General features: G+C 44.0%; 2 protein-coding genes across 3 annotated transcripts in view; one reads left to right on the top strand and one right to left on the bottom strand.

Annotated features, from left to right (window-relative positions):
* Positions 1-4,246, bottom strand: part of cog6 (component of oligomeric golgi complex 6) — a 34,323-nt gene extending 30,077 nt beyond the window's left edge. For both annotated transcript variants that reach the window (XR_015844287.1, XM_088301224.1), the window contains exons 1-4: positions 4,026-4,246; positions 3,123-3,266; positions 2,979-3,050; positions 2,814-2,872 (exon numbers count right to left, since the gene is read on the bottom strand). Coding sequence is in view for 1 of the 2 variants with exons in the window: in XM_088301224.1 (XP_088157350.1) it covers positions 2,814-2,872; positions 2,979-3,050; positions 3,123-3,266; positions 4,026-4,169 (419 nt within the window). In the remaining variant the exon portion in view is untranslated. The remainder of the gene's footprint in view (positions 1-2,813; positions 2,873-2,978; positions 3,051-3,122; positions 3,267-4,025) is intronic.
* A 1,147-nt stretch (positions 4,247-5,393) lies between these two features.
* Positions 5,394-12,212, top strand: part of LOC148333059 (LHFPL tetraspan subfamily member 6 protein) — a 42,705-nt gene continuing 35,886 nt past the window's right edge. Inside the window, exons 1-2 of the mRNA XM_088299752.1 lie at positions 5,394-5,583; positions 6,826-7,329. Of these exons, the coding sequence (XP_088155878.1) occupies positions 6,945-7,329 (385 nt within the window). The 5' untranslated portion in view covers positions 5,394-5,583; positions 6,826-6,944. The remainder of the gene's footprint in view (positions 5,584-6,825; positions 7,330-12,212) is intronic.

A 12,212-nucleotide genomic window follows, 5' to 3' on the forward strand; every position in this document is an offset into this window, starting at 1 on the left:
TGCTCGCGCAAGCTGCCGCTCCTTTCCGTTTCATTAGAGCTGACAAATGACACGGTGCCGCCGGCTGATAAGATAGCGAGCTACTCCGGGGGGGCGGTGACGGGGACGGGCCTGCTGGGTAAACACACATCGCCGGCATCCGCGGAGCGGGCCGCGCTCTCCCCGGGCCGACTCAGATTGAGAGATTATGCGGCAAATCTCGCTATTATGCGGAGGAAAATGAGAAAGGACGGTGGCGCTTGTGCACACAACAACAAAAATCACTTGCGACAAGGTCAAATCTTACCAGGTTGGACGTCTGGTTGGGAGGTTGGCGCCGTTTTATGAATGAAAATATCACAGCGTTGGCGGGCCGTGTATTTCATACGTAGGCCTTCAGTCAAGTACGACTTAGTTCAACTTGAATAAATCCCTCTCATTAATACCATCATTGATGACACCACGGTTGGACAAATAATATACAGAAAGACACTGACGCACCACTGAGTGAGTGTTGGACGACCGAGCTTCTCCTGAAAGGTGCGTCTTGAAAATGGCCTCGCAAGCGCATCTGCAATTAAATCCACACTTTTCCCTCCTTCGGTCATTGTGGTTTAAAAAATGAAAGAATATATTTTAGATGTTCGTACGGTTGCCAGTTACGATTTTCGGGTGTGTTGATTCGGCAGAGCGCCGCCCCCCTCACGCGTGAGTATCCAATCACAAGACGCGTTCGTCACTTTCAGCGTAAAGCCAACGAGAAGGCTCACGGTAACCAACTCGTGATCTGATTGGCTATCGCAACTCTCAATCAAATCTGAAAGCCGATTGAGACACAAAACAGTCGCCCGCACGATTGTATCTGAAGGCCTCGGACGAATAGTGCGTACGACTGGTATCGTGAAATCGGCCCGGCAACACGAGCGAGCTGAATTCTGATTGGATAAAAACTCCAACCAAAAAATACAACACTAAGATATAATATGATATCAATGTGAAGAATATTATTATGATTTCTTGATTATGTTAGGCCAGCAGAGAAGGCCTTGACCGCCCACCACTGGTAGGAAGTAACAAAGTATACTTTGCTACAGTACTTAATCCTGACGTAATGTTTGCGTCACGTTTTGGGCCGTTTGCGCTAGTTGGCTTTTCTCCAGGAGGGGCACTAAAAGTGGAAGTGCTTCATGCACAGAAAGCGAGCCGTGACAGAGACGATGTGACGTTAGGCACTCGGGGCGCTTGGATTTTGTGCCCCACCTTGGTCCTATCTATTACACTGTAATAAAAGTACATGTGTGTTGGGGCCACGCCCACTTTTAACCAGCTGTCACATAAAAATACCTTAAATGTCTTTTTTTTTTTTTTATTCTGAAAGTGACCAAAAAATACACCAAAATCTACAAAATAAAAATATTATAAAATGTCATCAAATTGAACCTTTCTACTGGGATGACATGAAATAATTGCCGAAACGGCTTTCCACCGAGTCGAATTTTACACACGTATCTAGTGCGAGTACCGGATTGCCACTCGCCATTTCAATTCAGCATCAAGCTGCAGTACGTCGCGTCTAAACTGAGCCTTCAACCCGGCGCTGTCTCTTTGACTGGCATGTCCGTCCTTTTCGTTTTAGACAAGCAGGCATTCGGGGGAATTGCTGCTGCGGCGGCGCTGCTGGTGGTACATCACAGCTGCTGTCACGGCTGCCTTTTGTGGCCAAAAAACACGGACGCGTTTGCCGTCAAGGTCACTGAGCACGGAGGTCACAGCCACGCATGCAAATGAGGCCGAGCTCCAGCTTGCAGCCGACAGCAGGCAAGGTGAGAGGAGACGCTTACGCGCTGACATTTTTAGCCGGGAAGGATATCAAAGACAGTTGTCTTCACCTTTTGTTGGGGTGACGACGGCGCTTTTTAGGGGACACGAATAAAAGAACTGACGAATGAATGACAAATAAACATGCAAACTGACAAACGGATGATGGGTGATGGTTTAACAGTTTGTTCACTTTTTTTTTCATAGGTTGTCCGGTTGTGTACAAATATTAAAGCGTCAGACTAACACTCAAAACCCTGTTGCCTAATCGTATCATATTTTCAAAGGTTGAAGTGGGCAAGATTGCGAACAAGTGCAGGCTCAGCAGCACGTGTTTAAAAAAAAGGGAAAAAAAGGCTAATAAATACCGTGGTTTTCTCAATTTTCTTTTGAAAGAGATTGTTTTTTTGTTTTTTTTGTGCCCTGTGTGCATAAACCTGGCAACTCACCAGTCGGCTACGATGCAGCGCAGAAGCAAACTGACAGGTTGATTTTAAGATGATTCCATTTGGATTCAGGGATGGCCAGCAAGGTGAAGGAACAGTTAGCACATGCAACTTGCAATTTTGAGATGGAGTTGACATGTTTTTCTAGGTTTGCGGGGATTAAGGTTAGTTTAGTTTATGAAAATTAATTGAAAATAAAAATTATTGAAAAAATGTGTTTGTTGATGATAAAATAAATATTTTATATTTATTTTTATATGAAATAAAAATAAACATGCTTCTAAAAAAAAAAATAAAACTAAGTGAAACTACATTTTACGTGTATAAAACTAATTTAGGCTATAATTATTGCAAAAATGCCTTTCATCATCATCTTTGGCAATTATTTTAATACACAAGATAAAAAAAACTCAAAACTAAATAAAAACTATTGATAATTAAAATTCCAAAACTATAATAACACAGGCGGAGATTCAAAACATGCGAGAGGCTCCAGCTCATCCGCCACTCTAATGAGGACAAGCGCTACAGAAAATAGATGATAGAGGATAGAAATGGCTGTATGCTCACTTTTCTCCTTGAAGCTTGTTGGTTTTCACAATCAAGTCCTGAGTTTGCTCCTTGGCAGCCTGTCGCACGAAAAAAAACCAAAAAAAAAACAAGAGTCACAAATGCACATGGTGTAAACATGACTAACAATTGCACAAAATGCCAAGATGACGTATTTCTCGGCACCTTTAATCTGCTGGTCATCTCCGCACAGCAGGTGCTCATGGCCTGAACATCCTCATGAACACTCTCGAGCTCCTGTGGAAAAAAATATCTTTTGAAATTTTGTCCCCTCCTAACGCTTTAAACACACCGTAAGCTTTTTTTTACCTCCTTGACTTCTTTAAAAATTCGCGCAAAGTCTTCATTGATGGCCAGGCTCCTTCGCTCGATGTCACCGCGCAGATTCCTTCTTGTGCGCAGGCTGTTCTCGGTGAAGAACTCCGACAGGGCCGTCAGAGCCTCCAGCATTTCCTGCAATCGTGCCACAAAAGCCGTCTGAGCGAAATGACACTGACACAATTCAGGACGCACATTTTCAAGGCCACGTTGAGTTTGTATTCAATTTTTCCAGTTCACAGATGTCACACATTGTAGGAATCGAAAGACATTTTAATTTGCAGGTGAGCTTAAGCTGCTCTCAGTAGACGGTGGGCGAGTAGCGGGGTACACCCTGGACTGGTTGCCAACCCTTTGCAGGGGAAACAAAGACACAACTACCACCTGCGCTCACACTCTTTTTTTCTGCAATATGAGAAACCAGAGTACCCAGAAAAAATCCACACAGGCACAAGGAAAAAACGCAAACTCCACACAGGAAGGCCAGAGCCGGAATCAACCGTACCGCTCTGGTATTTGTTATTTTGAACAAGGTTGGGAATCATGTCCGGGTGGCGTAGCGACATAATAGAAGTGTAAATCCCTCAAAAAGAATTTAAATAATAATAATTAAAAAAAAGTCAAGCTCTACTTCGCGGTTTTTCACTTTTCGCGGGGGCTTCCGGTCCCCATTGACGAAAACAAAAACGACGCAATGTTAGTCTTCCAACAATATGCTAACTAGCTATTTAGCTTACCTTTGCAGTGACGACCACTTACATTTAAAAAGAAAACAACCCGATTTTCTCTCCCCTCGTGCGTAAGCAGCATTTGAAATAAGCTTTGAGTCCATGTTGCACTGCTCGCTCGCTGCGGACCAGAAGCGAAGTTGCAGTGACACTGACTGAGTGTTACCTTGTCATTGTCAAGTCGCGTCTCCAAAATTTTATTCAGTTTCCTCGACAGCGGGTTGTTGGGCTGAGACGTCGCGTTTGTATTTTGCAACAAAGCAGCAGAGGACGAGCTGTCGCCTGCTGATTCTACCTTCGTGTCAGCCATTGCACATAACCGAGCGTCTTTTTTCTCCACGTCAACTGACTGGTTTTGTTTTGGTCCGTGTGGGATCAACGTCCGGTCAGGAACAAATAAAACAGAGAAACAATGTTCCGCTTCACGGTTAATAATTTTGTGTCCACTTACAAATGCGACAAATTGCTTTGTTGTACAATTAGTGTAAATACAGAAATTGTAAATAATATAATGTGAAACATATATTACAAAATCCATATATTAAAAAATTTTATTGCACAGAAATAATGAAAATATGATTAAGATAGCCGAATTCACTGTCAGGGAACTTCGCAAATTTGTCAATCCCACGACTAAACAAGAAAAATAAATTACATAATGACAATTTTCCATATTGCAATAATATTAAACAATTAATCTGGTTAATACAAGAACAGATTAGCATTCCAGAATTGATTGCTATTTTGTAATCAGAAAGTGGCCACATGCGGAGCTAATCCGAACACAAAATTTGCTGGTATTTTAAATTCAATCCAAATGCTTCGATGGACTATTATAAATATTATATAATACCGTGACATAACAGAGAGGTAATCCTCCGTGCTTCATACAAAGAAGATTTGAGTATTAAGGATACAATGCGTGCAATATCAGCAACAATAATTGTTGACAGTTTTACTGTATTGCGGTATTTGGAGAAATGATTGACTAAATATCAAAATAATACAAATGTCCAACTAAAGTGAGAATTCCTATCTTTGACATCATTTTTAACATCGATACATTTTGTAATTACTTTATCCAATCCAAATGACTCGATGTGGTCTTTACTAATACATATTACATAATATTGTAATATCACTACAATGCTTTATACATTGGCGAAATGAGGGGGAAGAATGACAAATTAAGGAAACGTTGCAACAGTGACACTCCTTTTTTTTATTTTGCTCTGTTGGGCAATTTCAGCAAAGTATTCATTTAACAATACATTTTCAACCTTGTTCTAATTTACACCGTCAAGTTTCAAGTGTAGCGGTTGCATTTCACGAGGTGTCCTTGAACGCATCTTGGCGCGTTCAGGGACCGCCAGCAGTGTCGGGTCCAGCCCCTGGGTGGGGATTGGTGTGATTGATGGTCACCTCGAGAGAGGCGCTTACGCTCCCTCGCTCCCTCTCTCGCTCGCTCGCTCTCTCGCCGCATTTGTCACTCCGCCGGGTGTCTTCCCTACGCGAACACGCAGCCGTGCTAATCATCAAACGTATCGATGAGGACTTAGTGACCTGTGCAAATCTTCGCGTCCAACCGAAGGAATTTCTTTCTCTTTCTCTTTTCTTTTTTTTTCGTCGATTGTGGAAAAGTTTCCAGCGACCGCAGCTGGAGTCCGCGGCTGGGAAGAAGCCGCCGGCGAGAGGCGCACTTGATTCCGGAGCTCTCGCACCATGTAAGCCCCTTCTTCTCTTCGCTCCTCTTCTGGAAGTCATGTTCAATTCTTTATTATTAACATTCCGACGGTGTGAGCACTGCGATAAGTCAGGGCTGAATCACTTCCTGCAGGGGATTGTGTGCGTGCAGCGCACGGCGGCGCAACGCAAACATCCACTTGATATATTGGAAACTGTATGATGCCACTTCTAGCTCGTTTTGTTTTGCAATGTGCAACGGACCACATTGGCGAGAATGTTTGAACAATTTCAGGTGGTATTTTTACGCCTAACTGTTTTAAGTTTCCCAAGCTTTCTTGCACTCATGAAGTGAATGTGCACAATAATCAAGATGTATGACGCTACATTTGATGAGCTGAGAATAACGGAAATTGCATCAATGTCCTAAAAGCAGCGGCATAAGATTAATACTAAAAACAAATAGAACCACAGAGAATCATAAATAAAATCACTTGAAAATTGAAAATGTAACGCACTAATGCCTTCTCTCTCGCTCTGAAAATATGAAAAATGAGACCTGTTGTTCATTTTGTTGACGGATCTGAAAGAGGGAGGGCTGTAGTGCAGCGGGAGTGATCACCGCCAACTTAAATGATGGCTCAAAGCATTTTCCTTAAACGTTGTGTGCTTTTCATGCACTTAGTCTCGACATAGTGGGCACTTAGTGACCCAACACACACGCACGCACACGCACACATTTAGATTAACGTGCACTCTTAAACAATTGGGTCAATATTAACCCAAATTGGGTCAAAAGGGAACAACCCAACTTTCGAGGTTATTTATTTAACCCAAATGTTGGGTCAAATGAATAACCGACAAAACAACCCAATTTTGGGGGTTAAATAAATAACCCAAAAGTTGGGTTGGTTCCTTCTTGTGCCAATTTGGGTTCTTTTCAACCCAAACCTTTTGTATTTAAAAAAAAAAAAAAAAAAAGCCGACATTTTTGGGATGTTGGTAACAACCCAACAAAATGAATAACTCATCCTTTTGTAATTCTTTTTTGGGCTATTTTTGACAACCATTTTATGACCCAAAAATTGGGTTACATGAATAACCCAAAAATATGAATAGCTGGTCATTTTAATTTTTTTTGGTTACCATGTTTGGATTAATGAGTGTGAATGCTTTTGAATGATCTTTTGGAAAGTATCTGTGCTCTGTATGAAATATAAAATCCATTTGCGAAGTGGCAAAGAAAGACCCGTAAGTTGCTACTTTCCCGTTCTCGTTGTCAGGGCCCCGCATCCGCTGAGGAGGTGAAGACGTCTGGCCCGACCGTCGCGCTTCCTTCCCCCAACGCTTCCCTCTGGCATCTCACCGCCGCCGCCCGTTTGCCGCCCGCCTCCGACCCCTCATGGCGTCCAGTCTGACGTGCGCCGGCGCCGTGTGGGCGCTGCTGTCGCTGCTGTGCGCCGCCGCCTCCTGCGTGGGCTTCTTCATGCCCTACTGGCTTCTGGGCACGCAGATGGACAAGCCGGTGTCTTTCGGGACCTTCCGTCGCTGTTCGTACCCGGTGCGCGACGAGGAGCGTCAGGCCACCGTCATGCTGGAGCAGTGCGGCCGTTACGCTTCCTTCCACGGCATCCCCAGCCTGGAGTGGCGCATCTGCACGCTGGTGACGGGCGTGGGCTGCGGCCTCCTCCTCTTGGTGGCGCTGACCGCCCTCATGGGCTGCTGCATTTCCGAGCTCATCTCGCGCACGATTGGTCGCGTGGCCGGCGGCATTCAGTTTGTCGGAGGTAAGTGACGATCGGCACATCGAGCACTTCTGATTGACAAAACAACCTGACCAATGACATGCGATGGCGATCGGTCACTGGTGCGAAATGTCATCGTTGACATTTCGACTGACCAATGGCCCGCCCTGGCGTGTGTTCAAAAATGTTGCTTTGACTTCAAGTGGTGACCGGAAGCGTCATGTGGAAAGGAAGGCCACGGCGTGCCTTCAGAGGCCACACTTGAGGTCTCCTGCTATGAATTTTTTTTTTTTTGCCAGTTTGATCACTGCCTGCGCTCGTGTGTGTGTGTGCGTGCACACTTTTGTTGACGTCTGTTGGGTGTTTTCATGCACACGTACGGCGGCGGCTCCTGAGGGTCGGCCTTCGGCGAGGGCTTTGTGGCCTACTTTGAGACGCCGCAGCCCTCTCATTAAGCGGGCGACGCTCACTCGCTTGACTCGCGCGCATTCTGCGGCTGGCCGCGCTGCTATTTGCAATCCTCGTCACGCCGCTCGGCTTGGAAAAGTGACAGCGAGGCAGGTTGCGGACGGATTGGACGGAGCGAGCGGATGAGGATGTTTGAATTTTTTTTCTTTTATTTTGTTCACAAAAATGTTTTGTTCAATTTCAGTTTTGCTAGCCTCGTTTTAACGTTAATAACCTTGCTGTGTAGGAGGATACTAAATGAAGTGAAATCTGGCTTTCATGTGAGAGAAGCTCATTCCAAGCTCACAATTTGCTATTTTTCAGTTAGCGGATTAAAAAAAAAAAAAAGCAATAGCGCTTTCTGCAAATTTTCCGAAATCCAGTCACGCTTGGTGGCCGAGTGGTTACAGTACAAAAGTGTGAGGGGGTGGGCGAGTGGGTGTGTGGGGGAGGGGAGGGGGGGCGTCGTCGGCGGCAACAGCGCTCAGATCTTTTAAAAGCAGATGTCTCACAAGGGCTAATTGGAAGTGACACAATCGGGAAGATTGGCATTGTGCTGGCGCAGACGCGTGGGATGCCGGGAAAGCCGACCATCGGAACGCTCTGTGCGATGAGAACGGGAGTGGGACAGTTTGCGCGGGTGGCGTTTAAAAAAAAAAAAGCTCATTAAGTTTTTTTTAGTTTTTTTTAGGCCATCCAATCTCATTAATGACATCTATTGTCGCCAATGTTGTTGTTTAGTCAGGCTCCTTTTTTTTTTGCAGTGTTGACGCAAAGGCCAAAATGTTCACTCGAGAGCGTTCCGCCTCGCTGATCATAACTCCAATGACAGACTTCAAAAAAGATTCCTGACATGGATTAGGTTGTTAGGGATTTGGATCCCCCTCCCCCTCCCCCTCCCCGTGGAGCCTGGCCTCGTCTTTTTTGGGAAACATGGTGCTTTTTTTTTTTTTTTTTAAATACCTCCCGTGGCTTCTTTAATTGTGTCCTGTTTGTGTTTCTTCTCTCTATTTGCTTCTAATGACTGAACTTGAGTGGACTGTCAGGAAGTATTAGGACGCAAAAATGTGGCTAATGGCTTACACCTCTCAAATGTGACCAGCAGGGGCGCTGTTGTTTCTGCGAGTCAATAAAATCGTATAATAATGATGAAGATGAGCGTGTCAGCTGACCAATGAGAACGAATTCATGTCACCGACCAATCACTGGGCTCTCTCTCACCGCACGGATGGTCTCATTAGACAAATAAGCTCTAAGTCTTAAATGTGATGCGATCGCTTTAATGGAGACTTTAGGAAACAGATGGCGCTTAAGGAGTTTTGTCGAAAACATCCACTCAGGCACACGTTTTAGCAACGATGAACGATACATGAAACAAAAAAAAAAAAATGTGCTCTGGGAGTGCTTTTAAGGGGTTATTTGGCTCGTGTTATGGCCGTGTGCCAATCAGCTCCATTTTGAGAAGAGAGGAGGATGCGACATGAAAAATAGTGGAAGAGCGCCATCATCACTGCCGTCCATCTGCAAATCTGTTTTGAGGCGGCCAAAGTACTCACATTCTATACTGTTTATTTTCACGAAGTATTAAGGAGGAGAAAGTACAGATACATCAGGTATAAAAAGTCTACACACCTCTCGTCAAATGCCCTTTTTGTGATAAATAAAAATGGGACGATGATAAATCATTTCAAAAGTACTAGAACAGCTGAACTTTATTTGGGGTTCGTTAAATGGTCGTCCGCAGAGGTTGAAAAAAAAAGTCGATTTTTGACAAAGTCAGAAGGAGAAAGTACACATATAAAAAGTCTACACACCCCTTTTTTTTTTGGTATCTAAAAAAAAAAAATGAGACGAAGAAAAATTATTGCTAAAGTATTAAAACAGCTGAACTTTATTTTTGGGTTAATTAGAGGAACATTAAACCAGTGGTCCCCGAGGAAAAAAATAAAAGACTACATCTTTGAAAATTCTGTCGCACTATTAACTGGTCCCGGGCAGAAAAAAAAATGGGCACCCATACTTTAAATGTTCATCAAAGAGGTTGCAAAACTTAGAGTCCACTGCTTTCAATTGTAGGGAATAAAAGTGACGTAGTGAGAAAAAAATTAGTCAAGTACTGCGACCTGAAAATCGACATCAGCACACTAACAAAGTATTTGTATTTTTTTCCAGTCCTCTGGTTTTTATGCCTCCTTAAAAAAAAAGTGTTGCGTTGTGTCAAGGCGGCGTGCAACCGGGTTGTATTTTACACAGCCGCCGCGTCCTTGAAGCCCAAATGACAGGCTGTGAGATGATGCAGACAGGAAGTTGTGTGACATACACTACCCGCAGCCATGTTAAAAAAGAAAAAGGCGCTCGTAGCCGCGTATTTATGTATGCGCCGTAAATTTTGGGGTTGCAACTCTAATTTTGTCTCTCCGGGGAAAATTGAGAGGCACCGCCAGACGGCCCAAGAGGATTTATTATAGATTAGAGACATTTAATGTGCATTAAATTACATGTGACCTCTGGGTTGCGACGGTTCCCGCATGAAATACGAGCAGTGGACGTGGCGTCGCGCGTGCATGCCGCATTTTGTCACAATTCCGTATTCAAGACAGTGGTTGGTAATATTCAGTGGCGCGCCGTCCATTTTCACTTGAAGGCCTTCAGTGAAATCCGCTCAAATAAAGGCTCCTCATTGCGATGACGTTGCGATTAACTCGGATTTTCCACGTTTTTACATATCGCTGCTGTCTGGAAATTGGACACTGGACAAAAAAAGTTCAGCAGGATTCTTTTACTGAATTACCCGTGGTTAGCGGCGGCGTTAACGTCGAGCGCTGCGTTCTGGTGACTGAGCATGGAAACTGTGTCACACCGTGTGTGTGTGTGTGTGTGTGTGTGAGAGTGTGTTTGTTTGCCCGCAGCCTCAAAATTCCGAATCATTGGCTGCGATTCCATTTTTTTGGCAAGTTTTCCACTCGGCTGGCATTTGGTTGTGTTCACACCTCAGCGGTGACATCCGCGGCGTTGCTGTGGAGCTGAAGATAACGAACGAGTCAACGCACATTGTCGCTGTCTCGATTCACGAATGTTGACGACCGATTCACGTTTGGACGCGATTAACGGTCATACATGTACGAGCGTTAGCGTGTTTAATTGGATGTGGCTTAACAAATTTCATGTATAAAAACCCCAAAAAATGAGCTGTTGATTATAGGCGATGAGCTGTATAAATTTCATCTAACAGATAAATAAAATTTAAAAAAAATTCAAAAAATAAAATTTTCACCTTAGAAGGAAGAAAAATAGCAAAACAGATCTTGCGTGAAGTCGTGTCAAATAATACATTAAAAGTATCAATTTATGGTTTTATGAATCGATATCTGGCTATGAAAAGGAAAATGGATTTTTTTTTTTTTTTTTTAAAGGATTAGGATAGGATACTTTTAAGGTTTGGTTGTTTCTCGTCTGATTGCACGAGGATCAAATCAACAGCGAATGGACTCGAATTGCCTCCATTGAAGCGCTCGTGTTTGTGTGGGCCCAAAAAGCGTACACCGAGGTCACGTGTTGGGCCGCGATCCACGCACTTAAAAGACATGTCGGCACGTTACAGATGGACCGCCTTGCACACTCTTGTTGCCGAGGGCTCTTTGGCACACCAGCCTGTTGTTCTGTTTTCTGTTTCCTCGAGGCCGACCCGCACAGCCGGCCTCTTTTTTGTCCTCGCGGCCGAATCCCGCCACCGACACTCGACGCCCCCGAGCATCCATACGAACACTGAGTGCTTTCCGATAAAGAGCTCATCGTTCTCACTCCGCTGACCTTTTTGCGAAGACCTGCCAGCTTCCTCTTAGTTACGGTTCCTAGGCCAGGCACGTTTTTGTGAACTTCATTTGATCTTAGAAACGAAACCAACATTTGCGACGATTCCTTTCAGTACTTTTTGTTAAGACATGTCCGAGAATGCACACTTCCATGCCTTTCTGTGACTCCGCCAGTCTCTTGTAATACATTTCAAATTGTCATTCAAACAGTCTTCCTCATCTTGCCGCTCACATTATGACATCACGAGAGACAAGGTGCTACGTTCTTATAGAGACAAAAACTTGTATCATTTGTATCCCCCCCCCCCACGCCACTGACGTGATGATGATGGAGCGTCGTCGGCCTCATCGTGCATGCATGCGTGAGAGGGAAAAAAAACGATGAGACAGCAGCAGAGTGGCAAGAGAGAGAGAGAGAGAGAGAGTAAGAGAGAGAGAAAGAGAGAGAGAGAGCGCTACTCGTCCCGTGGACGCCGCGTTTGTTTAAAGATGAACAATTGATTTATTTTTTACACAAGCAACTGTTTTTACTTCTTAAATTCAAATTTGTTTTTAATAGTAAAATGCATTTTTTTTCTAGAAGCAAAGCTATATTCTTAAAAAAAAAAAAGAGCTCTACTTTTGTGAAAATTGTACTCGATTACCCAAGCACTCAATACTTACATA

The sequence above is a fragment of the Idiotropiscis lumnitzeri genome, chromosome 7 (assembly GCF_059441095.1).
Source record: "Idiotropiscis lumnitzeri isolate Australia: NSW breed Sydney's pygmy pipehorse chromosome 7, RoL_Ilum_1.0, whole genome shotgun sequence".
NCBI classification, from domain to species: Eukaryota; Metazoa; Chordata; class Actinopteri; order Syngnathiformes; family Syngnathidae; genus Idiotropiscis; species Idiotropiscis lumnitzeri.